The following is a 25,565-nucleotide window of genomic DNA, read 5'->3' on the forward strand; positions in this document are numbered from 1 at the left end:
CATTCGAATCTCAGTTTCGAAACGATTTCTTCCTTTCTTTCTCTTTTCGGGTCTCTCAAAATTGCGACTCGAGAGTCTTGGAAGAGTTCCAAGGATTTTTTTAGGGTGGAGTCTCTCAAAATCGGGATTTCTTCGAATGGGATTTGAAAGTCTTGAAAGAGTTCCAAGGATTTTTTAGGGTGAAGTCTCTCAAAATTGGGATCTCTTCGAATGAGACTCGAAAGTCTTGGAAGAGTTCCAAGGATTTTTTGGGGTATAGTCTCTTAAAATTGGGATCTCTTCAAATGGGACTTGAGAGTCTTGGAAGAGTTCTAAGGATTTTTTTTCTGAGTGGAGTCTCTCAAAATTGGGATCCCTTGAAATGAGACTTGAGAGTCTTGGAAGAGTTCCAAGGATTTTTTTAGGGTGGAGTCTCTCAAAATCGGGATTTCTTCGAATGGGATTTGAAAGTCTTGAAAGAGTTCCAAGGATTTTTTAGGGTGGAGTCTCTCAAAATCGGGATTTCTTCGAATGAGACTCGAAAGTCTCCAGTTCCAACGATTTTTTGGGGAATAGTCTCTCAAAATTGGGATCTCTTCAAATGGGACTCGAGAGTCTTGAAAGAGTTCTAAGGATTTTTTTTCTGAGTGGAGTCTCTCAAAATTGGGATCTCTTGAAATGAGACTTGAGAGTCTTGGATGAGTTCCAAGGATTTTTTTTGGGTGGAGTCTCTCAAAATTGGGATCTCTTCGAATGAGACTCGAAAGTCTTGGAAGAGTTTCAAGGATTTTTTTTAGGTAGAGTCTCTCAAAATTGGGATCTCTTGAAATGAGACTTGAGAGTCTTGGATGAGTTCCAAGGATTTTTTTTGGGTGGAGTCTCTCAAAATTGGGATCTCTTGAAATGAGACTTGAGAGTCTTGGATGAGTTCCAAGGATTTTTTTTAGGTAGAGTCTCTCAAAATTGAGATCTCTTCAAATGGGACTTGAGAGTCTTGGAAGAGTTCCAAGGATTTTAATCCTTGAAGATCTCGGTCATTTTAATTCAGGTGGACTTTCAATTTTAATTTTCACAGTTCTTGTTCTCAATTGGTGGATGGGAATAAATTTTCCTTCGAAGTAAGTCAGAAAGGTAGTGGTGAAAATTTGAAGTTTAGAAACACTTGGCAACAAGTTTCCAATCGAATTAAAAGTATTCTGAAAAGGTTGGAACCTCGTGGAATACTAATTAGCAAATTGGAGTCTCTTTGTATGAAACTTGATAATTTAACCTAGTCTTCTCAAAGATCTCGGATATTTTAATCGTTGAGTGGACTTTCAATTTTAGTTTCGTAGCTGGAATTCATGTTTAATCTACACAAAGTTGATAAATGGGAATAAACTTTCCTTTGAAATGCTAAAAATGGTAAAAATTACATTGACACGTGATGAAGATCTGGCAAGAAATTTTCAATTGAACGCAAGTATTGAAAGAGAATTTGAAAACGTCGAAACCTTCAAGATGTACAATTCTAATTCGCGGACACGAAGGATTTTACACGAATACTTTTCGAATACTTGTGTCTGATCGAAAGCTTCATGCCAGAAGAGTATTGCGCTATATATACATATATATATATACAGCTGATTGATATTAAGGTACAAGTTGATAAATGCTCTGAAAGTTTCTCAGACTTATCGAGATCGTTCAACATCTTCAAAATTTACAAAACTCCCAACACTCTCGAGATTTCCAAGATTATCAAGATTTTCGACTATCGAGCCCCATTAGGAGTGATTCAGTGAACGTTTCACGTTCGAGCCGATTCGAAGTGCTCGATGACCCATCGCTAGCGACGACGACGAAGTCCTCGGTGCCGCGGCTCCGGCGTCCGACGGTTCGCTTGACCGAGAAGCAACCGAGACAGAGCCAGAGAAGAGGAGAAAGATAGAGCGCGAGCAAGAGAAGAAAGGAGGAAAGAGAACGGAGGAAGAGAGAGCTCGCGTCACCCCGAGAGTAGGTCACCGTGAAGGGTACCGTTACATTTCGGCCCATTGATGTGTGTCACGGGGCCCCGCAGTGACGTAGCAAGGGCCCTCCTAAGCGCTGGCGCAACGCAGAAACGCTCCTCTTCTCCTCTAGCTCGGTCAATTAGGAGAAAGGTGGCTAACAACGCGTATCCTTCGCGTTCCTGGCTCCGGTCATCGCGAACGGCAATATTGTTGTTCGAAACTTGACGTGATTGCCTGTAACAGATCTTAACCACTTGCGCTGGCAACTGATTTGCGGGCCATAACGACCGACCGAACCGTATACAATAATTTTTCAACTCGTCGGTACGATATCACTTGATAGAAATTATTGAGAAGCAATAAATTTATTATTTTGTTTTACCTGTGTATTTGGTTATACTTAAATATACTTAAAATCGAGAAAATACTTGCACTTTTGGGACGAAAAATTCTCGACGTGGGAAGCACGTCATTCCAGCGCTGGCAACTGATTGCGGACCATAACGAGCGACCGAACCGTGTACAATAATTTGTCGCTTTCTTTTTGAACTCGTCGGTCCGATATCACTTGATAGAAATTATTGAGAAGTAATAAATTTATTATTTATTTTATCTGTGTATTTGGTTATACTTAAATATACTTAAAATCGAGAAAATACTTGCACTTTTGGGACGAAAAATTCTCGACGTGGGAAGCACGTCATTCCAGCGCTGGCAACTGATTGCGGACCATAACGAGCGACCGAACCGTGTACAATAATTTGTCGCTTTCTTTTTGAACTCGTCGATATCACTGGATAGAAATTACTGGGAAGCAATAAATTTATTATTTTGTTTTACCTGTGTATTTGGTTATACTTAAATATACTTAAAATCGAGAAAATACTTGCACTTTTGGGACGAAAAATTCTCGACGTGGGAAGCACGTCATTCCAGCGCTGGCAACTGATTGCGGACCATAACGAGCGACCGAACCGTGTACAATAATTTGTCGCTTTCTTTTTGAACTCGTCGGTCCGATATCACTGGATAGAAATTATTGAGAAGCAATAAATTTATTATTTTGTTTTACCTGTGTATTTTGTTATACTTAAATATATTTAAAATTGAGAAAGTACTTGCAATTTTAGGACAAAAAAATTCTCGACGTGCGTGACACGTCATTCCAGCGCAAGAGGTTAAGGATTCACTACGCTCTTTTTTTTTCATTCCTCTGCTTTCAGTCGACAATTTTCAAGAAGCGTGCGATCTCGGACACCCGTCGTCTGTACCCTTTCTCTTTGGTATGTTTTTTTAGTTGGCGATCGGTCGCTTTTGACGAAAGTACGTCGAGAGACGAAAATCGCCGCTCCTCGCCGAACACTTGAATTTCTAATTCGAGATTCCTCACTCGGTTTTCCTTCTTCTCTTTCTAAATGAATGGATCGATAGGTTCGCTTTAGCTGTACAATTAGGCTAGTTACAATCGGGCATAATATTTATGCGATACTTTGTTTTCACATGTCCACTCGATAGAGGTGTTTAGGTTGATATGAAATGCAGATACGCAAGAGAAAGATATGATCATTAAGAAAATTAATAAACATTATACAAACGACTTGGCGCTCGCTTATTTCAACCCACTTATCAAATTGTTCAAGGATTTGGATAGGATCTTTTCTGTATAAAACTTGATACTCTGATGTCCACTTGTTTAATGAAATTAATAATTAAAATCGTCTCGATGAAAGCACGATAGCTGCACGAAACGACAGTGACGCATCCACGGAATCGTTGCACTTGTAAAGGAATTCTGCATGCAAATTCTTGCCATTCCACGATCATTGCTTGTTCAGTGAATTAATTTATTTGTTTACACAAAGAAAAGAAAACTCGCGGAACACGGTCGTAAAATGCTGTTTAACGAAGTTCCAACGAAACTTTCCGCGTGTTCCACTGACCTCAAAACCACTGTCACTTGGAATCTCTTTCACTGAATTTTTTTGCTTTTGCGCGATGGTGGAATCCGATCGTTGGAAGATATGGCTGAAATGTGCAACCGCTTTCGTTACCGCATATCTACGCGTCAATCGATAAATTAAAATACATCAATATTGCAAATAACAATACGTTTATCAGTTATCTTTATTTACAAATGACAACTTATAAATTCGTAGAAATTGCTTTTAAAATTAAGAAAACAGTTTCATTGTGTTAAAACAGGAATGATTAAATAAGGTACATAATAGTCATAAAATATCAGTGAAGAAATTGCAGTGAAGCTAGAATAAATGATCTTTCCTTTTTTTAAAATAGACTCATAGTGCGTCTTCTCTTCGATTAGTTTTCCAATTATAAAAAATGAAAGTACATGGACACGCAATTGACTGTGAAATATAACATATAAAATATAACTGTGGTATTATTCTATCAAGAACAGATCAACAGCACCGTGTGTGTAACATGTGATTTGTAACAATTTGTTAAATTCTATTTCGAGCGTCTCTTAGCTCACGTCTCCATATCAGTTTTTTTATTATCGAACACGATGGATCAATAGCCTTAAGGTGATACGTACTATTACACTTTACTATTCCGTTAGATGGATAGTATTGGATTATTGGAGCATCGTTTCGCTCGATTACCAGTTGGCAAAATACCAGTTTGCCGTTGGTGAACGCCAGATACTGGTTCTTGCATCTTCACCTAGAAATAGAAAAGAAAGCTGCCCGTCGTGTACTCGTACACGCCATTAGGCGATTTCTGTTTACGCTACGATCTCTGATAACGCTGTTTTGAATCTTCATTAACGGTGTTGCGTGGACTCGGTGGAAACGCGCGCGAATAAAACGGCATCGTGATCGTGGAAAAAAGAAAAAAAGAAAAGAAATTGGAAAGAATTTGCTGAGCGATTAAAGTCGCGACACATGATCTCAAGGCTTCTCGTATCGTACACATGATTAGTTGATACAATTTTAATATTTGCAATTTGAAATATTTTTTTATCGATGCTCGGATCAATAATCTGAAGGATTTATTAAGTAATGAAAGAAGAGATTAATCGAATCAGAATTTATGGAAATAAGAAATAAAGAGGGAATAAGGAAGATAAGATAGTTGTACATTGCACGAAGCTTTATATCTAATTTCGTGAAGCATTTCTATACAAGGTATAAGTGGTTGAGAAAAAAAATACTCGTCAATTATATGTTATCTCCTTTCTTTCATTAATTGGCAACATTTACAAATATTTTTTGGTTACAATTTGTCATTCGTTTTGAAGTGTAGCAAACTATTATTAATTTTACATCTAAATTTAGAGGAGATATTTCAAACGGTGATCACAAGGTGAAGTTCGGTTGGAAGGAAAATGAAATAACAAATTTAAGAAATGCGACGGTGTATTTTTTTAAGATTGTACTTGATTCTTATGTATGTCCTCTATAACTTGACAGTTTTACGTTAAAATGGATATTTCACGATAATGTGTTATTAGTATAATCTAGAAGGCAAATTGATCAATTCCATTTTTTTTTTAAATTCTTTAATTTCAGTATCAAATTTTAAGAGCAAAAATAAAAATTTTTTGCATATACTGAATGATGTTCAGTTTCTCAGAAATCGAACGATCGACTCGAATAAAATTGATCAATTAGTCTTTCATGTGGCTGAATTACAAGGCAGTAATATGCTATTGCAAAGCGATATTTTACAAAATATACATTATCAATTATTTAAGTTTCTCATCGTTCAAGGAGTATTTAACGGTATACAATGATCAGTCGGAAATAGTTTAACAAACTACATATTACTAAATATAAATTCCCCGGGCATAGGCGAGTAAAATTCTTTTTAATTCCAACTTGCACGCTCTATCTTGTGCTTAGAAATCACAACGTTTACATTTTCACAATATAATTATCAAAAATACGTGTTTCCCTTTATCAGCACTGGACTATACTAAATGCCTTTTGATGAAAATTTTGTCTGTTATCGTCGATGCAATTATATTATACACGCGGGTACAGTGAACGTTCACGCGTTGCATCTAAGAGCGTCTTCTCGCGGTTCGATTATCTCATCGTTTCCATTATCTTTGCTCTTTTTAAATGTCCACAGTCCTCCAATGTACCACGAAACGACGCAACACAGGCTTAATACCGACGTGAAATGAAGAGCAGCCACGTAGCTCATCGTTTGGTCGTGCGCGAAACCTTGAATACAAACAAACAGCACAGTTTAAAAAAAGAAAAAAAATTATGAATCACGTAAATGATACGTAATTCATTGACACATATGTAATTATTGGATTAATGTAAGAATATAATATAAAAGGAGAAACTTCTGAGCATAGCGCATTGTTACCTATAAGCGGACCTATGACAATGGATAATATACCATTGCAAACCATTTGCATTCCATATGCAGCTGGTAGTCTTTCAAGAGGTACGTAGTCGGGAATTATTAACGTCTGGAAGACAGCTTTCGTTCCTTTAGCTATTCCGATAATTAACGCAACGCCGATTACCACCATGTAGGTACTGCCCCACGTTGATAATACTGAAAGTTGAGTTTCTCTCGTGAAAAATTAATTATATAATTAACTTTGTATACATTAAACATATATAATGACACATTACGTTTTGCTCTTAAATGAAAACTGACTAATTCTGATTCTCAAATTGAAATTAATGTTTCATAAATTTGGACCTGTTTGTCGGAATTTTATTCAATATATTCGATACACTTCGTTTTGATTGTCATATTTGATTTTTATCAATGTATTTGTTAAGTTAAATCAACGAAAAAAAGAAAAAAAAGAAGGAACTCTCGACAAAATTCCATCAAGATATTATCAAAGTGAAGAATTAGAAACGAAGGGAAGAGGAGAGTATCATTCATAAAGAGTCCAATATATCCGTCATTTTTCCATCTGTGCAGATTACCATAAAGCTGAAATCAACCCACCCAGCAGATCGTAAATTCGTTGCCGTGAAGGGGTCGATTTCTCATTTTCGAATATTTTACGTTGCTGTACGTACTGGTCCTTCCAACGGTGGATCCAATCAAAGACAGCACGTAAAGGTTCCTAGATGTCCAACCAGCTTTGTGGGCAAGAAGAGGAACGCAAAGACGTCCGGTGATGTCTGAGATAGCTTGGATCGACATTACGGTTGCGATCGAATCCCTTTCAAGACCGGCAAGTTCGGTTAGCACGAAAGGGATCATCATGTTAAAGTTTGTTTCGGCGACTAAAGACACACCCATACCTGTCGCAAATCAAATGCAAGATTCATGTAAACATGAGCTAATTACTATGATTATAGTATATAATTCGATATTACTGCTAAATTAGAAAATCTGCTTTTACGTCGTATAAATATTTGCTGCTTGTATGTTTCATATCGAGAAACATGATAGGTTAAAAAAAGACGCTAATCGTCGACGAGATTATTATTGTAATGTCGAATACAAGTGTTTTACAGTCTTTTAACTGAGATAATGATTTGTAAATTATTTTTTACATGTTATTTCATACTAATTTTTCATTCATTTTTTTTTTTTTTTTTTTTAATGTACTGATTTCATTCGTGTCTTAGTATTACTTTGGTGATCTTGTAATAAGAATTTATATAACTATACATGTATCTTTGTTATTATCTTTCATAGAATACGTATCAACGATTACACTGATTATAACGTAAATTATATTAAAATATTGCTATCTTCAATATTCTCTTATCTGCTTGTTTTTATTCGGACGTAGTTTGATATAGTTATCGCACCTTTTTCTTTTTACCGATCAATGCACTTTTAAACTACGATAAATCATAATCTAGCTATCCTGCTGTTCACTTTCGTTGTTAAGTAAATAATTATATATTTGCAGACTTGGTTATCTCAATTACGTTTTTCTATTATTATCAACATATGTTTGTTCGTGGACAATAAAGAAATTTTAATAATGATTCAAGCACCAAGATTCTATAAATTTTCCTTCTTGGTTATTATACGTTTCTCCGTCCAGAATCTTTATATAAAAAACGATGACGTGACTATATAATCTTCAACCTCTTACTTGCTGTGACTGTTCTTTTAAACAAGTTTAGAAGAATTACCTAGGATAACAGCGACATAACGACCATCCTTTAAAAGAGCAAGATCCATATGCTCCGTTATCTTTCTCAAAATCGACTTCTTCTCTTCTTTCGTACTCTCGTTAATTACATTTCCCGACAAATGCTCCTCGGCATTACTCGTCTTTCGTCCCGATGTTTCTTCCAATAGTCGACAACTGGCACCAACGTCAGTCACATTTCCGGTTTCGTTCGCTAGAATTTTGTCGTTGCACTCTGCGGAAGAGGCCGTGATGTCATTGTCCTTTGTTATACTTGTAATCTATTGCAAATCAAAGCTAACCGTGAACGTTAATCGTTGCTACCTTTGCGCAATTTTAAGAAGACAGTGAACAATAGAGCTCCATTCAAACCATCTCGAAGTTATCATTTCAAGATGGTTTGAATGGAAAAATAGGCTGCGAATGCTTATGCACTTGTAAAAAGAAACATTGCATGCGATAGATACAAATACATATAAAATGATTAAAGTAAAGTATTTAAACATTCACGGGTGAAACTTGACATTTTCTTCGCCGTCGTTCTAATCGAAATTGGATGATTCTTCGATCAATCGATAGAACAATTTGGCAAAATTAATTGTTGAAAATATATAAAATTGAAATATGGATCATATCATTCAATTCGGTGTCCTCTTAACAGATAACGCTTGTTAAACTTACTTCTTTTTTCCGAAATGGTTTCAGTAACGCTGCACCGATCAATGAGTGCATTGCTATGCCCGCGATGATCAAAAGAGTCCCAGTGGTAGCGTAAATTTCCAATAGTTTCGCTACTAAAAGCGGCATCAAAATAGGTCCAAGGCCGGTCAAAGTTACCGACAACCCCATAGCCACGTTACGTTTCTTCCGAAAGTACGTGTTCATTGCCAGATTCGTCGCTGGAAACATGATGCCATGACCGATACCTATAAATTACAATTTGATATTAATATCTATGCTGTCCCGTTGAAACTGCTCTCAAAATCTCGTACAGTGTCCCTTCCTTTTAAAAAGCAATTCAAAAAGATGTGCTAGTATTATTTATAAAAAAAAAAAAAAAATAGTTTCATTTAAAAGATAAAAAGAGATCTAATCTTGGAAAGAGTCTATTGCTACAATGTTACAATTTAAGTACTTGTCAAGATCCACTTATTGTGCAAATGCCCCTTATCTTTTATTTAATCTCTTAATATTTGTTATCTAGCAAATCAACCGTATCATGGTTGGTTGTCGACAAGTTTTTACCTCGAGCATTTCTGGTTTTTGGCAATTTAAGAAAAAAATTCAGACGGAATTAGAAAGAATAATGACTTCTTTGAGTAAATGAATATTCGATCCGTCATATTATCTTCTCATAGTATCATGAACTGCAATCAACTTCAAAAACTGTGAAAGTTACACAATTATAATATTCTCGTTTCTCAAAGAAATTTGCCCGTAAAAACAAGAATTGCTTCGAGCAGTTCGAGCAGAAATAAATATTATCCTATAAGTCGTATATAAACTAAAAAATGTATATGCTTGCAACACGTTCTCCTGCTATAATATTTAATACAGAACGCTTCTCACGTCGCGGCAAAATTTATTTGTCTGCCTTTATTTTCACTTTTTCCCGCTTCGTTTACGTTCTCGTGAGCATGAGACTAACGCGAGGATTGAAATAAAGGCAAAAGATGGCGATGGAGATTACTTACCGACGATAAAGCAATAAGTGATAATGATGGAGGGCAGTGAAACCGCGAACGCAACCGCACAGATTCCAATGGCAACGATGACACCGCCAAGAAAAGCGACCCTTCGGAACGTAAACCTCTTCATCATTGGACCGCTTATCAGACCAAGGCTGCTCGTGATTGTGCCATTTAAATGAACAATTAGCGATGTCTGTGTGGCGGTGATATCGAGTGAAAAGAAACGTTCTCTAAAGATCAGACCGAAGCTTTGTTGTATCGGTAGTATCGCCAGCTGTAACATAGTCATTTTTCACAGGTCATTAAAAATGACGTTTGCGCTTACATGGTGCAATGTAAAACTGTTTCAGGTCTGTTTGAAACTGCCTTATGGTATAATAGTATTTTGATATTACAATTGCAAATAATTGTACAATAGTATTTTGAAACTGCCTTATAGTACAATAGTATTTTGATATTACAATTGCAAATAATATTACAATAAAATAATGATAGCGTATATAAATCATTTTTACAGTGGTACGATGTTTCCATTAACAACTTGTATTACCAAACATTCTGTGAATAAATGTGAGAGGATCTGGTAATTCACTGGATTTTCGATATATGTTACACGTGTTTTGATAAATTGTCGTTTGATTCACTTAATATCTTTTTTAATCAATATGATAAATGTCACCTACGTCCGACAATTAAGAAGTTAATACTTAGGTAGATATAATTTATTTTCAGAGAAATATATCTATTTCTCTATTTCTGTATTTCGTACTGATTGTATTTAATAATATTGCGTGAATAGTTCAAAGAAAAAGAGAAATAAATGGGACCGTACAGTGTACAGGAAATAAATCGACGTTTGAAACTTCAAATATAGAAATATTATGTTAATATTATAATATTAATATAAAATATAAAAATATTATATTAATATTATAATATTAATATATAAAAATATATTATTTTCTTTATCCTGTTCTTTTAGTGGTTTTATAGTGAAATACGTTTAGAATATTGATTAGAAATGTAGCTTATTGTTAGACATAAACGTGATTGTAAAGTCAAGTTCAAATATTGGGGAACTGACAAATTTAATAATATAGAGTTTATTTTCACTTATTTAAGAACAGATAGTTATAAGTAATAATTATATAGCAGATAGAATGAAATTTTCAAAATATCGATATACATACATACACAGAATTTTAAATAAATTTAAATTTAAATTTAAAAATATTTGAGACAGATATGTGCAATATACAGAATGAGTCATAGCAACACTTTTTTGACTGAACGATTTTTAATTTTTATATTCTAAAACGAGGCGAAAGTAAACACACTTCTGTCCTTATATATTATAAACACATTTCTGTCCTTAACAGTTTGTTAGCTGGAATCTTTGTGCGAAACTTCAGAATCTTTATGTAAATTGTAAAGATACATAAAAATATTCCAGATAGTTTAATCACAACTTTGTGAGAAAAAATCATAGAACAATCAACTTGAGCTTACTTTAAAGTACGAAGCTTTTACTTTAATAGCCATGACATTGTTTTCTTTTTAAATATTTCAACACTCTATAGTAAATGGAAAAGCGGGGAATACTTTTTTTTCTCTTAATTGCAAAAGTTCAAACGTCTGTAGAAACATCGCAACTAAATCTAACATCGTTCTAAAGATTGAAGTTTCTCGTCTACAATAGTTTCTTAAAACCTGCTGTACAATTTTTTTTGCACAAAGCTATAACAATCGACAAATTTTCATCGAGCGTTCGAATATTTTTGCGGATCAGCATGCATGATAACAAAATATTTTAGTACACGTTTTAATATTTGGCAAGTAAGACAGTTCTCATTTAGTGTTTATAAAAGTGTAAATTTTTAGTATAATCATCCGCAGTCTAACGATATCCGGATAGATGACAGATGTGACTGGTAGAATATAAGACTTGAAGAAAATAAGGGAATTTAGGGAAGACTCACGTTAATGATTGTCACGCTGGCGACGATTATCCACGCCCAACCTTTATCAGCTTCATCCCGCGACATCTTGTCGATCATCATCGGCATTCCACTTCCATTTGCACGTCACGGTTCCTGTAGGAATGGCAAGCGCACGTCGTGAGGGATCCTTTGTTTCTATCGACTTGCCTTGAAGCCGATGACAGACTGCAAACTTTAACGTGTCGACCAAATACAAGATGGTATTGGACAAATGATAAGATACGAACTGCTCTGGATAAGTGTTAGACATGATATATACGCCTACGCGTGTATTTATATAAAACGTGTTTACAACTCTACAGTAAAATCGAAACGAGTCGGGAGCCAACGATGTCCGGCACGATTCTTTACTTGGGGATATCCGTGCCAATTGTTATTATTTAATTATACGAGGAATATAATTAAATAGGTTGAAAATTGTCTTAGCGTTATAATTTTGGAGATTTTTGGGGAGATAATTGTTTTACTGATATCTTGGACGTTTCAGGCAGGAAATTGTATTGCTTACTATATTGTATATGTTTCAGTAAAATAACCAGATACACAAATAGAAAATTACTTTACTATCATATCTTTAGGCAGAGAATTGTTTTGACACCGCGTTTTGGATATTTTAGATAGAAAATTGTTTCGCTACTATATTGTGGATAATTTAAATAAATGAAAAATTACTGTTGTATTTTGGATATTTTGCAAGCTACCAGGTGGAACAAATTGTGTCTCAAACATCTCACATAGTTTTGCATAATACCGTATGCAATATAACAGCTCTCTTTTATCAATATCCCAATCATTCAAACTGATAAAATTTCGTTTGAATGCAGTTACGAAAACAAGTTTCGAAATCGTGTGTTCGTGACGCTTACGTAGGTGTACGTAGGTATTATATGAACCGTTTATAGTTCCGTAACTCCACAGAGAACACGAAACGAGTCACTGTTTGAAGAGTCAATGACGTTCGGTCATTGTTTTTTATTCGTAATTAAAGTGTGTCTTTATGAAGAGTTAATTTGCATGTTTTAACTTGATGTCTGAAAATTGACAAAGTGCATATATAAATTATTTGTAATTACGATGGTGGAGAAGTAACAAATTTAGGTGATCTTATTATTATTAAATTAATTACGATTTATTAAGCGTCACTAAGTCAAGAAATTTAATTTCTTTATTGGTTTATTTATTTAATTAATTATTCTCTATCGGTAAATTTACTGAGTGAAAGTGAAGTCATTGACTTCACACCAATGACTTTCGGCCAGCGGTGCCTCCTCCAAGCATCATTACAAATGATTAATTAAAAATTTTAAATAGCACTTTAAAATTTTTAGAGGAGAATTTATTGTTTAATTGTCATATATACATATATGTTTTTATCTATACCAACTTACTGTATCGCTTATATAATTCACTTCCTTAATTTGCAAAAAAAAGGAATAATTTTCAAATTTATTATATTGTATTGTTATAGATTAAATATATATATGTGTGTGTGTGTGTGTTTATGTATATTAAAATTTTATCTGTTTATATAATTATTAACTTCAAGTATGTATTATTATAAGATAAAAGAAGATACTGAGAAATATAAAGCATATTTTTATCATTCAACACTTTGTTTGCTATTCGTAAAGTGTTAGTAAATTTTGATCTATTACAGAATACTTTTTACGAGTTTATAAACGTAAAGTCTGTAAATAGATAGCAATAGATAACAGAATAGCGAGAAAATTTTTGCTAAATTACATTCATATTTTGAAACATTTCAGACACGTATTCCTTTACTAACATTATTTGTAACTCAACGATTAAAATGATCAATTCTTCTTAATTAATTATTCGTATTTAATAATTTTTAATTAATCTGATTAATTTTCGCAAACAAGGAAAAAGTATTATATATATTTCTAACATATTTAATATTTCCTGTAATATATTTAAAAAATAATTAGCAAAGCGAATAATATTACAAAGACTTACAATTAGAGATTTTAAAGATTTTAAAAATCGAAAGAGGAATTTAAATCTTTAAAAATGCACGAATTAGTTATAATTCACTGTGTAGGTAGTTTCAGTGTTAATGACACGTGCCTCAGCTACAAAGAATGAACTTCTCTCTCTATTATGTATCCTATTTTAGCCCATTGTTTAATAATAGTTTGATGATCCCCGTTACTAATTTGTTCAACTAGCATTTGACTCAAGTGAAAATGACCACTTGATGTACGTGGCACTTTTTCTTAGCCTCGGACGTTTAATAGGATTCAATTGGATTATGAATTTTGTGAGACGTTTAGTAAATGTTAGTTGAGAAACTGTATTTCAATTCCTCGTTGTGTTAAAAATGATTAATTGTTATTTAAAAAATTACAGATTATTCGATAGAATAATAAAAAGAATAAATTTATAAACGTAATTCGTGTTATGAAATAATTATAGTTTCTAAAATCGTTAGATAAAAGAATTTATAGTTCTTTACGATCCTCTGATTATTACCTATCTTTAATTTATTTTATTATTACCTTCACTTTTTGATTACTTTTATATTTTAAATGATCGAAGTACATATATTACTGTTTTCCTTCTCAGACATGCTTTCAATTCTTAACATAATATAATCTGCAACATTATCGCATTTAAATAAATCAAAAAATAAAATGAAAATTATTTGTAAACAGGTAAACGAAGATAAAGTAAATTACTATATAAAACATGATTTATTAAATAAATAAATGAATTTAATGCAAAGTAAATAAAATCAATTATAAGGTAAATGAATTTCACACGAAAATGCGAGTTAATCAATTAATTTTATTATAGAAACATGTGTTGGCATTCTTCTTAATAAAATAAAGCGTGAATTAGGTCAGGAAAATTACTTCAATAGAGCATAGGTCAGGAAAAATACGTCGTTTTAGAACACGTAACGTGAGAAGAAAAATCTAATTAATATACCTGACCTTTCATTTACGTAAAGTATTAAATATTCATAAGGAGGTTGTTTTGAAGACAAAAAAGAAACACGATTAATTATTCATAGCGAGCGATAACAATCTTCATTACATAAACTAAAAGTCTCTCAATTGCGCGCCAAAGAAATACTTACAATTCCCTTCGAACAAAATGTAGTTCCTCATTTCTCGTCGCATTGCTTCGATCATCATGACGTTAACGCGTTAAACGATTACATTGTTGCATTTCCACTTGGTTCATTGCCAGCGTTTGAAAACACGTCGTTCTCCGAACGAGAACTAAACAACGTTCTCCAACGAACGACGAAAATTACGACACACTTTCTCAACGCGTTTATTCATTCAAGAATGGCGATGGGTCCTCTGGCGAAACACATCCTCGGAAAACTTTTCGCTGGCGGCTCTTTGCACCGAAGGCGCAAAAATAAGCAAACATGTGCTCCGAACGGAGCTACGGACTATTTGTGACTGGCTCGATGAAGGGAAGTCAGCCGATAAAAACCGGCTTCGTGACTCGACTCCGGGCCGAGCCTGATGTCTCTGACTCGCGGCATTTATTTACGCGTATCGCTGAAAACTGCGGTTCTACGTGCCCCGCTGCACGGACAATCGAAACTTATAAACGTAAAATGATCATTCGCGATGATTTCAAAAGTTTACGAGTGCTTGGCAGTAAATTTAAATATCAAAACTAGTAGCTAGAGTAATGGACGATCCGCGTGACTTGGATCACCTCGAATAATAACTTTCGAGGTACACGTTGTATGAAAAAGCTTCTTTTACACGAAAGTTGCATGATTTGAAAAAGCACATTATGCGATGCAATGTATTCTCTCTTTTTTTTTATATAGATCAAGGCGTAAATGGAATTTTAATTATGTTTAAATGGAATGTGAGTTTGTTTGAAAATTATCCTCTTTATTAACATACAATTTCAATACGTATAATTTTAATTACAATAACAGTGCTTACGAGTGCTTGGCGGTAAATTTAAATATCAAAATTAGTAGTTACAGTAATGGACGATCCGCGTGACTTGGATCACCTCGAATAATAACTTTCGAGGTACGCGTTGTATGAAAAAGCTTCTTTTACACGAAAGTTGCATGATTTGAAAAGGCACATTATGCGATGCAATGTATTCTCTATTTTTTTTTTTATATAGATCAAGGCGTAAATGGAATTTTAATTATGTTTAAATGGAATGTGAGTTTGTTTGAAAATTATCCTCTTTATTTAACATACAATTTCAATACGTATAATTTTAATTACAATAACAGTGCTTACGAGTGCTTGGCGGTAAATTTAAATATCAAAATTAGTAGTTACAGTAATGGACGATCCGCGTGACTTGGATCACCTCGAATAATAACTTTCGAGGTACACGTTGTATGAAAAAGCTTCTTTTACATGAAAGTTGCATGATTTGAAAAGGCACATTTTGCGATGCAATGTATTCTCTATTTTTTTTTTTTTTTTATATAGATCAAGGCGTAAATAGAATTTTAATTATGTTTAAGTGGAATGTGAGTTTGTTTGAAAATTATCCTCTTTATTAACATATAATTTCAATATTTAATTACAATAACAGTTTAAATTCAAATATATTAGTTTTTGTCTAAAGAGCTAGGGAAATATTGTACGGATATAATAACCCGACTAGTACGTAATTTTTGTACATAAGATTACAGGTGACTAGGACAATTTTTCTCAGCCCTTTCACTTTAAATTTTCATCGGAATTTCTACTTCAAATGTCAGGTACATGTCATTGTGCGAACCATAATATGAAATAATTAATATCGTAGTATTTAAATGAATATTATTAATTACATTCATTTCATTTCAATATATTTAGTTTGAGATAAAAATTAACTTCGTATACGAAAGTATTCCTTTAATTTCTTAAGTAATATTAATTTTGTGAACTAACATTGACACTCACTAATTATTTCGATCAAAAATAAAGTTTCATATTTTTAATAAATTAGACATTAGACCATACTACATAGATGAGGTATTTAAAAAGTTATGGTTAATAATATTAAAAGTTGAAATATCATAAAGTTGGATACACAAACATAACTTAACTTTCGAGATATTATACATATTTAAAAAATAGTTACATATGTGCAAAATACGCTTGTAAGTATTTCTACATTACTGAAATATTATTAGGCAGAATTATCAAATATAGAATTATCAATTTTCATCTCTGCGATTGTTGCTAGGTAGTGCAAACAGTGTTGTGAAATATCTTTCACAATTAGTATAAATTTTTATAGAAAATAATACGTGATGGAATAATACAATATTCACATATAGAATAAAAATAATAGAATATTTCGATGAAATCGAAATTTGTGTTCATTGGCTGGTCGAGGCATGATAAATATTTGTTATCTAACAAATAAAATTTTGCTTAAAACTCCAGCCTAATTTTTTCTTATGAAATCTCGATGATGATTATTCTATCACCGCGTTTCGCGCTTGTTTAGCTAAAACAGCTCGTCTGTTTTTCAATTTTTTGTACATAAACTCGATACTCCACGTAATGAAAGTGACGCTTGTCATTAGTGTCATGACGTGTATACAAAGTGCATAACTGTCGCTGACGTCTCTGATGTATCCTAAAGAAGAAACGAAAATCGATTAACGTAAAAAAATTGCCATCATATCTAATAATAATGAGACATGTATAATCTGATTCTCCGAAAATTCTATCTATAATACGTGTCTTAAAACAAACGATAATTTTTAAAATTTCAAATGCCTAAAACCGAAGTGTACGAGCACATAATTTCGTTAAAACTTACCAATTGCAGGACTCAAGATTACAACGAATAAACCTTTAAATACCATGAACATTCCAAAGGCACTGGGCAGCTTGTTCAAGGGGCAGTATTCAGAAACGGTAAGATTCAAATTGACCAAAGTGGCGCCACGTAGAAATCCTATTACCACGAATGTTATTATCAAAAATGTTCCTCTAGATTGCGCTGCCATTGCTGAAAAATACGACCAACAAGAATTAGTAAGAATGAAGCTGAGGATAAGAAAATACATTAAAAAAAGAAAAAAAAAAATTCGCAATGGATGAAAATGGAAAACTTTTTAATTTGTAGATTTAGTAATTTCTACATAAACCAACAATTCAACAGATATAAGTTCTAGTAAAATACTCACTGGAACGTCCAACTCCAACGAAAATGCAAAATACCCAAAAGACGATTCTCTTTCTGAATCCGAATCTGTCGAATATAGTTGGGAGTAGAAGGCGTGCAAGGATGTCGGTGAACGCAGTTATCGACAAACAAGAGGCAACTTCCGCTTTGCTCATTCCTGTCGACCATCAAGTTCCTTCGAAAAGTCTACCGAAATATAACCTAAAAAATGGCGCACAGTGGAACGAAATACGAAGAAATCGCGACCAAACAACGAAAAATTGATTTCAACATCGCCTAATTTACTTTTCAATAAAATTTTACTTTCCATAAAATATATCACTGAAATATTTTAACCCTTTTCTTTTATAAATATTAATGGATATTACTAAAATACATAATACGAGGTAAAAACAATAATCGCAATCAGACGTGAAGGACGAAATTAAATAAATCAGAAGGTGGATCAGCTTCTGGTTGAACAAATAATTAGACATGATCATGTCAATGAAGATGTAAACAGTTTTTTTGGACAGTTTAATCCGTCAATAAAAATTTCCATTTTCGTTTCTTCCCAATATTAATTTCCACCATGAACTTTTACAATTTTTGGACAACATTCGTCGCACTTTTCTCGAAGTTTCGTTCCACCGTATGCCGCAGCCAGGATGTTAGATAAGGAATAAAACTTTTTTGTATTTCGTAATTCATTAATTGCAACGTTCCGATCTAACGTCTCTATTAATTCCTTCGATATTTTTCTCTTTGAAGGGGAATTAATACGTATTTGCATCGGAATTAAATTTTAATTAACTTTAACAACATCCTCAGCTACGGTACCAATTTTACGTTCGTTTCTAAAGAGCTACTTACCTATACTAGTGAGGAAGAACGGTGTCATTAGCTTGAAGTTTGATTCAGCGACGTAATGTAAACTCAAGCCAATAACGATGTTTAGATAGACGCCGTCTTTAAGCAAGTCTAAATCAAAAGTTTCCTTTATCTTCTTAAAATATTCATTTCTCGACTTTTTTTTTACCTCCTCCGTTTTATCATACTCTACCATATTGTTCTCGGAGTCGCTTGTGTCACATCCCGCTCTTTTTACCATTCCGTTGCTTTTTAGTTCTAGTAACGTGTCATTTCCGAATGTGTTATTCACACGCTGCTACAAAACGATATAGTCGTTCGTCAATTTTATATTTACGTCATCGATGTTTATCGGATGAGAATATTGTTTAGAAACGATAAGACTAGACGTTGTCGGAAACTAAATCTAATTGATCGAAACACTAAAATTTCCACTGAAATAGAAAATTTCTCGTTTCACATTCGTTCATTATGTCGGAATGTCCGAACGATTAATTGTTAATGCGATCTACTTTCTAAAACGAGAATGAAATTATACTGTTTAAAAAGAAGAACATTACACGTTAATAATTATTCCAACTTTTCCTTCAATATTTATCTTACATCAATATCATATATATATTATTAATAAACAGAATGATCGATAACGTTACTGTAAAATTGCCAGATAAAATTGATAAATTTCTGTTCGATAAATCTCTTCCAAAACTTTATGATATTTTGAAAGAAGGAGTTACAACATTTTCATACTTTGTAATGAAAAACTTCCCTGTTTCAATAACTTTGCAATGAAAAATTTTTCTGCTTCAATACATCTAAAACTCAATGTATCGAAATAACTTAATATTATCCATATTTTCGTAGTAATATAATATATTGCTGTATTAATTAAATAGAATTAAGTAGAACTTCAATTTACCTTTGCGTCAGCTTTCGTACTTTTAATTTCAGTGTTAAGTGGACGTAACAAACAAGCGCCAACCACGGAATGCAACGCCCATCCTCCAACGATCAACATCGTTCCACGAAATCCATATGAACTCAGAAGAAGATGTATCAACTGATAAACGAAGAAACAAATCATTCATCGACGCAATTGTTTTACATTCGCCTACCAAAGTCATTCTTAACAGATAGAAACAAGAATGAACTTATCGCATTACGTGTTTAGGAAGATTACAGAACGAGTCGCGTGTTTCTTTTTTCCCCCAAGGGACACTATCGTATCTCGAATCTAAATCAAAACTAAAACTGTGTTTCGTACTTGAGGTACTATCATCATGGCCAGAGTTGTTCCTGCCATAGAAAAGCCGACGGCTTGCCCTCTTTTCTTGTCGAAAAATGTGTTCAACGCCACGAACGACGAGGCGATGGCTAGTCCAGTTCCCAAACCTGTCGCAAGTGTATGAAAATGAATGAACCGATGCATAGAAAATGTCTTGATTTATTTAAGCTTTTTTTTTTTTAATCGTCTTTTGATCTATACGTCAAACATTGTAAGTAAAATTTATAGAGGGAATAGTAGAATCTGTTGTGAATCTCAGCAATTTAAAACGTACATTCTGAGGGAACTACGTATGATTAAAGGTTTATTTAAGAAGATTTGTTTGATATCTGATGTAACATCGTGGCGTAAAAATACGTACAATTTACATGTAAAATCTTGGAATTAACGTGTTAAAAGGCAAAGGCTTATCTTGTTTCCTCACCTCCTAAAACGCTGTAAGTGCAAACAATGTGGAGCATGCTATTAGCTCTCGACGTCAATATCAGTCCGGTACAGCTCAAAAGAGATCCGAAAAAAGCCACTTGTCGATAAGAATACTTTTTCAACAACGGCCCTACTAAAAGACCTAAATTATGATAAAACGAAAGAGAATTATAACAAGAAATGCAACAGCAACTAATGAGAAAATAATTGCGCCTTACACGCATATTGAAAATATTTAAAATTAACGATGAAGTATTGTTTTATTACACAGAAATTTTGTTTCAATTTCTATATTTTACGATACAGGAAATAATACTCGTTAATTAGTTAGTTATACTTGGATTAAGTTACGTTATACTTGGATTTACTTTTTATTTCATTAAATGCAAGATCTAAAATGCGAAAATACCTGAGAAATTAACGATAGCGTCGAGAATGCTCATTACGAACGACGCTCCTGTGGAGTCAATGTCGAGTTCCTCAAAGGGATCGTGGAAAAGGAGACCAAACGAGGGATCCAGAGATCTTAAAGAGAGCTGGAAAACACGGAATTGTAAAATCTTTTATGCATCGTATCCTCTGTGCTGTTACAAGCATCATATTATTTTTCGCATTTTCACGGAGATTCAATGGAAATATAGATGTAAATGGTAATTATCAATCACACTTGGTAATTATCAATCTTCTATGCATCATCAACGTCACCAAGTGTACTTTTATTGATTGTAATTTAATTGTGATTCAAAGTAATTTAATGCAATTATATTGCATTATATTATGTAACATATAGTTATAGTAATATTCACAATAAAAATAATCGAACATTCAAATAATTGAATTGCAAATAATTGAACATTGTTCATTCTTAATCAAAAGATTTGAAAGAAGATATATCCAAATCGTAAGTGAAAATTCAGTCATGTGATGCGGACGTTTCTACAATAAGCAAGATAATCAAATTCAGATATGATGAAGTAAAATGTAAGCAAAGTTCATGTACAGTGCCCCACCGAAATTATGCGAATGCATGCAGTGAATTTTCATGATTACATTACGTAATACGTACTTCGTGATGTTATAAATATATTACATAATTCAATGTATTTTGAGAACGTGAAAAATATGGCTGCATTTGAAACAAGTCTGAAAATACGTATATAGAAATTGCGAGATATTTATTTTAAAAGCTTCAACAATCACCGAAGCACACATTAATCGTCGTATCAACGCGAGCAGCAATGTTTAGCGAGACACAATTATACGTTCAAAAATCATTATTCAGTCATTGCAATCTTTATATACATTTCCAGATTTATATTTATCAAAGAGTTTCACACAACGCGCACGAGATACATAAAAATCATTGATAACAAGTATCCGCACACTTTGACGACTGCCACCATGAGAACACAGGAAACGATAGTTACAATATCGAAATATTACCGTTACTAGACTACTGCCGAGACAAACGAACCATGCCCAACCACCATCGATCCCTTTCCTCTTCGTATCACCAGGATTCATCTCGTTCGGTTCCAATTATGCTCCCACATAAGCGATCGCTGAGTCCGATGCACGAACTGTCAGCAAGTTGATCGGTCCCGGTACGATATACGGTGTGGAAAAATGAACGCTAGTTGCGATCGTACACTGATTATTCCATATCTCGAGATATAGATTAGTCACCGCCTCTTCATTCACTGCTTAATGATCGGGCACCTATTACCAGGTGTACCAAGCTCGATCGTTTCTTTCGCTTCTTGCTTCGATTAGGCACTGACGAGCCACTGCCATAACGTCTGGAACCGATTCGTTCCTCGCGTGCCCCTCTTTGTTCTATCGGCCCGTGGAAGGACACGCGTGTTACATCCTTTTCTGGAATTTACAGAACGCGAGGAGAAAAGAAAAGGAAAATGTGCTCGTCATTGATACAAATTGGTATTTCATTGGAACGTTGCCTTTCGAAGAATAAGGAACATGCTCGTGGCTATCATTCTCTTGGGCATCAGACAATCTTTTTTTCGCGAACGTACCATTGCAAATTGTATCCGCGACACTGACATGATTTCTCACGACTGCCTGGTTTATACAACAACGAAGGAAATGTAAAATGTTAATGCGAAGCATAAATAGGATGTTAATTCTGCTACGTACTTCGTACTGTTTTTAACAAATTAATCCTTCGTTTAAGCAAACGCACGAATGATCATAGTCCATTTCGTGACGATGTACGTAGTAATTGGCTTCTGTTCGATAGTGATCGAACAGAAAACTGGAAAAAGAAGGAATAACAACTGTTATATTCATAGTTCTTCCTTTCTATCGTTCATACGTACGCCTATTCAAAACTTTATTTTAACGAATGAATGAATATTCTTTATTCTGTGGATGATATTAGACTTTTTCGTGCGTTTTTGTCCCAAAGACAGAAATATTATAATTCTTTAATATTATAGAATATAATTTAAATAATAGAAATACTTACTACATAATTACTTATATTTAAAAGTTAAATTAATATTAAATGTAAGGAAGCAGTGCTGCATGAAAATAATGAAATATTCATTTGCCTACGAAAATCTTATTTCTCTCAAAATTTTGACATGTTCTAAATGGACTGAGAGCATCCATAAAGCATGTGCATTTGCTTTTTCAAACTTCGCGTATTTATCCTAAATATCCAATGAAAGTGCAAATGAATTTTTTCGCTTCACGCCGAATTGCTACGAGAAAATTATAATTCATGTAAATGAATTTATCAATCGGCGGTATTAAACGTTGCGGACATTTTGGAAGTAACGTTTATTTCTGAACTGAGTTTGCATTTTCTGCAGACACGTAATTTTATACATCATTACATTTTTTTAACTTAAGTTTCCATCGTGCACGATCTCCATCATTATAAATCTCCATAGGTTGCAAATGAAATTTAAATGTGAGAAAAATTAAATTTACCTACAATTTATAGGAGAATTTCTCATGATTTTCATTTTCAGATTGGCTCGAAATCGTACCAATGTAACGACAATAGTTATTTCTACATTGTTGGTGAAATTTCAAAGTTTTATGCAACATACGTACGTAACATGTATAATTTTTGTACAGTAAGTATTCAAATACTTAATACGTGAACCACAGATCGTGCATATCAATATAATTTTTAAATATGGAAAAAAGAAGCACACATGTCCTTGTGAAAACCAAAAATTATAATAGATAACATTAATTATTAGCACGTAAATACAAAGGCCTTCATTTCTACTTCATTTATATTTTACAGTTTTATTTTACAGCAAATTTGCGGACATTCGAGAAAGAAGTAACAGAAATGGTAAAATAAGTAATTTCAAGTATTTCTCTCTGTTTTTTTTTTTTTTTTTTTTTTTAGTAATTTTTAAGTATTTTATGAGAGACACAATATTCCTCCAATGACACGTAACCGCAAGAAATCGATCGCGAAAGATAAAACGGACATCCAGGAGAAAATTTCAAGCGCAGAACGGTTGTTTCATCAGTTTGAAAGAATTTCCGATGAATATAGAAACGCAAGCTTGAAAGGATAGCAATGATTAATCATACTTAATTGCGTCATTTTCAGTACTTATATGCAGGTTGTTAATACTTATATGCCGGTTATTAATATTTATATGCAGGTCGACAATGTACAATACACGCTGTGCATTCGTTGATTTATGGATGCACATTAATAAATATACCTTGCTTCAAATTACCAGGATTTTATTTAAAATTTTAATCGAGAACATAATTTATGTTCATCGTACAACGTATAATAATTCTTCCAACGTTATAAAAATTCGAGATTCAAACTTGCGTCACTACATAAACTATATCATTTCACATCACGTTCAACTAATTCAACGAATAAATTAAACAAAAGAGCAAAAGAAAAAAAAGAAAAAGAAAAGAATGTGATACTTACAATTTGCTCAGAGCGTGCAGCAAAATCGATAAGCGTACTCGGCTTCGAAACCATTTGGTGCACAAGTTAGCTGTTCGATATTTCACTATCAACGCAACAACAGTCACCGGTCCCGCCGTTACCATTAAAAATATAACTAAAAGAAACACTTGATCCTACGATCTTGTATGTATGTACATAACTTGCACCACAGAAATGAAAGTAAAAGAGACACGAGCTTTTATTCGCATACATCTCTCAAAAAGAAAGATCAAATCTCGAAAACCCACCAAATCGTGATTCTATAGGATCTCTCTAAAAAATTACCAATTGCTCATTTCGATCGTTAAATGTGACTTTTTTTTCAGAACGTCTGCCTCATGTCGATGGATCACGTTCACCGTTCGAATGTCACGCATCGAAGTGACATTTTTCCGCCGCTTTCGTTTATCAGGGCTCGCGAACGAACCGGGCAGAGAATCGTTCGGCCACGAGGAGGCGAAGAAAGCGGACGAGATTACCCGATATCTCGTTATACTCTCGTTTGCTGCAGCGCGTTTCGCCGCTAGTTGTCGAACATAATCGGTCGACCCTTGATTTACCGCCAGGCCGGCCGTTTGGTTTTCCGTCGCGGGAAATTCTATTATGTCCGGTCTTGGAACGAACTGTTCCGTTGCCTCGTGCACACGCGCGAACTTCGAGTGCGACAGTGTGTCCATCGCGTGGTGAAGTCGATTTTTTTTTCAGCGTCAATCGCCGGAATGTGCATCGACGAAGCTTCGAACATTCCTGCCAATGTCGACGTTGCTTCGTTTCTTGTTTGACTGGACGACGATTCCTCTTGGCGGTTAATTAGACGTAATTTAGAGTTAAAAGAAGAACTCAAGTTAAAAATGAATGCAACGCATATCGCAGGAAATGGTGATAAGAACGGATGGACTATCGAGTGATTATTCTTTTTTCAGGGATGTCCCTTTCTTTCAAGCCTTTCTTTGACTCTTTTATGTCGACTCTTTGGGGCAGAAAAGAATTTGTGGAGATTTTATTTGAATGAAATACATGAAAGATAGGATTATTCGATACAGAATGACTAAAGTTAGAAAATAGATTAATAATAATAAATCGGGAAGATCCCTAAAGGAACTGAGTACGATGAGTACGACATACCATAGATG

General features: G+C 33.8%; 2 protein-coding genes across 9 annotated transcripts; both read right to left on the reverse strand.

Moving 5' to 3' along the window:
- Positions 1 to 5,152: 5,152 nt before the first annotated feature.
- On the reverse strand, positions 5,153 to 15,316 carry LOC122527742 (monocarboxylate transporter 14-like). Of its 5 annotated transcripts, none has more exons than XM_043652201.1 (8): positions 14,862 to 15,307; positions 11,738 to 11,851; positions 9,762 to 10,032; positions 8,749 to 8,993; positions 8,069 to 8,348; positions 6,992 to 7,219; positions 6,315 to 6,509; positions 5,153 to 6,163 (listed from the first exon to the last, which is right to left on the reverse strand). In XM_043652201.1, exons 2-8 carry the CDS (start codon positions 11,822 to 11,824, stop codon positions 5,985 to 5,987), a joined length of 1,485 nt encoding a protein of 494 aa, XP_043508136.1. In that variant the 5' UTR covers positions 11,825 to 11,851; positions 14,862 to 15,307; the 3' UTR covers positions 5,153 to 5,984. The 5 variants fall into 5 exon arrangements, with proteins under 5 accessions (XP_043508136.1, XP_043508147.1, XP_043508127.1 ...); XM_043652212.1 differs by having other exon boundaries at positions 11,738 to 11,923; XM_043652192.1 differs by having other exon boundaries at positions 11,738 to 11,930.
- A 942-nt stretch (positions 15,317 to 16,258) lies between these two features.
- On the reverse strand, positions 16,259 to 25,110 carry LOC122527758 (monocarboxylate transporter 1-like). 4 transcript variants are annotated; one of them, XM_043652267.1, is made up of 10 exons: positions 24,412 to 25,110; positions 21,915 to 22,743; positions 20,881 to 21,007; positions 20,470 to 20,613; positions 20,025 to 20,152; positions 19,680 to 19,820; positions 18,764 to 19,055; positions 17,913 to 18,068; positions 17,543 to 17,734; positions 16,259 to 17,356 (listed from the first exon to the last, which is right to left on the reverse strand). In XM_043652267.1, exons 2-10 carry the CDS (start codon positions 21,993 to 21,995, stop codon positions 17,193 to 17,195), a joined length of 1,425 nt encoding a protein of 474 aa, XP_043508202.1. In that variant the 5' UTR covers positions 21,996 to 22,743; positions 24,412 to 25,110; the 3' UTR covers positions 16,259 to 17,192. The 4 variants fall into 4 exon arrangements, with proteins under 4 accessions (XP_043508202.1, XP_043508193.1, XP_043508176.1 ...); XM_043652258.1 differs by having other exon boundaries at positions 18,764 to 19,058; positions 21,915 to 22,346; positions 24,412 to 25,105; XM_043652241.1 differs by having other exon boundaries at positions 18,764 to 19,058; positions 24,412 to 25,105.
- Between the last annotated feature and the right edge of the window lie 455 nt (positions 25,111 to 25,565).

Source organism: Frieseomelitta varia, unplaced genomic scaffold, assembly GCF_011392965.1.
Source record: "Frieseomelitta varia isolate USP_RPSP 00005682 unplaced genomic scaffold, Fvar_1.2 scaffold_1027, whole genome shotgun sequence".
NCBI lineage: Eukaryota > Metazoa > Arthropoda > Insecta > Hymenoptera > Apidae > Frieseomelitta > Frieseomelitta varia.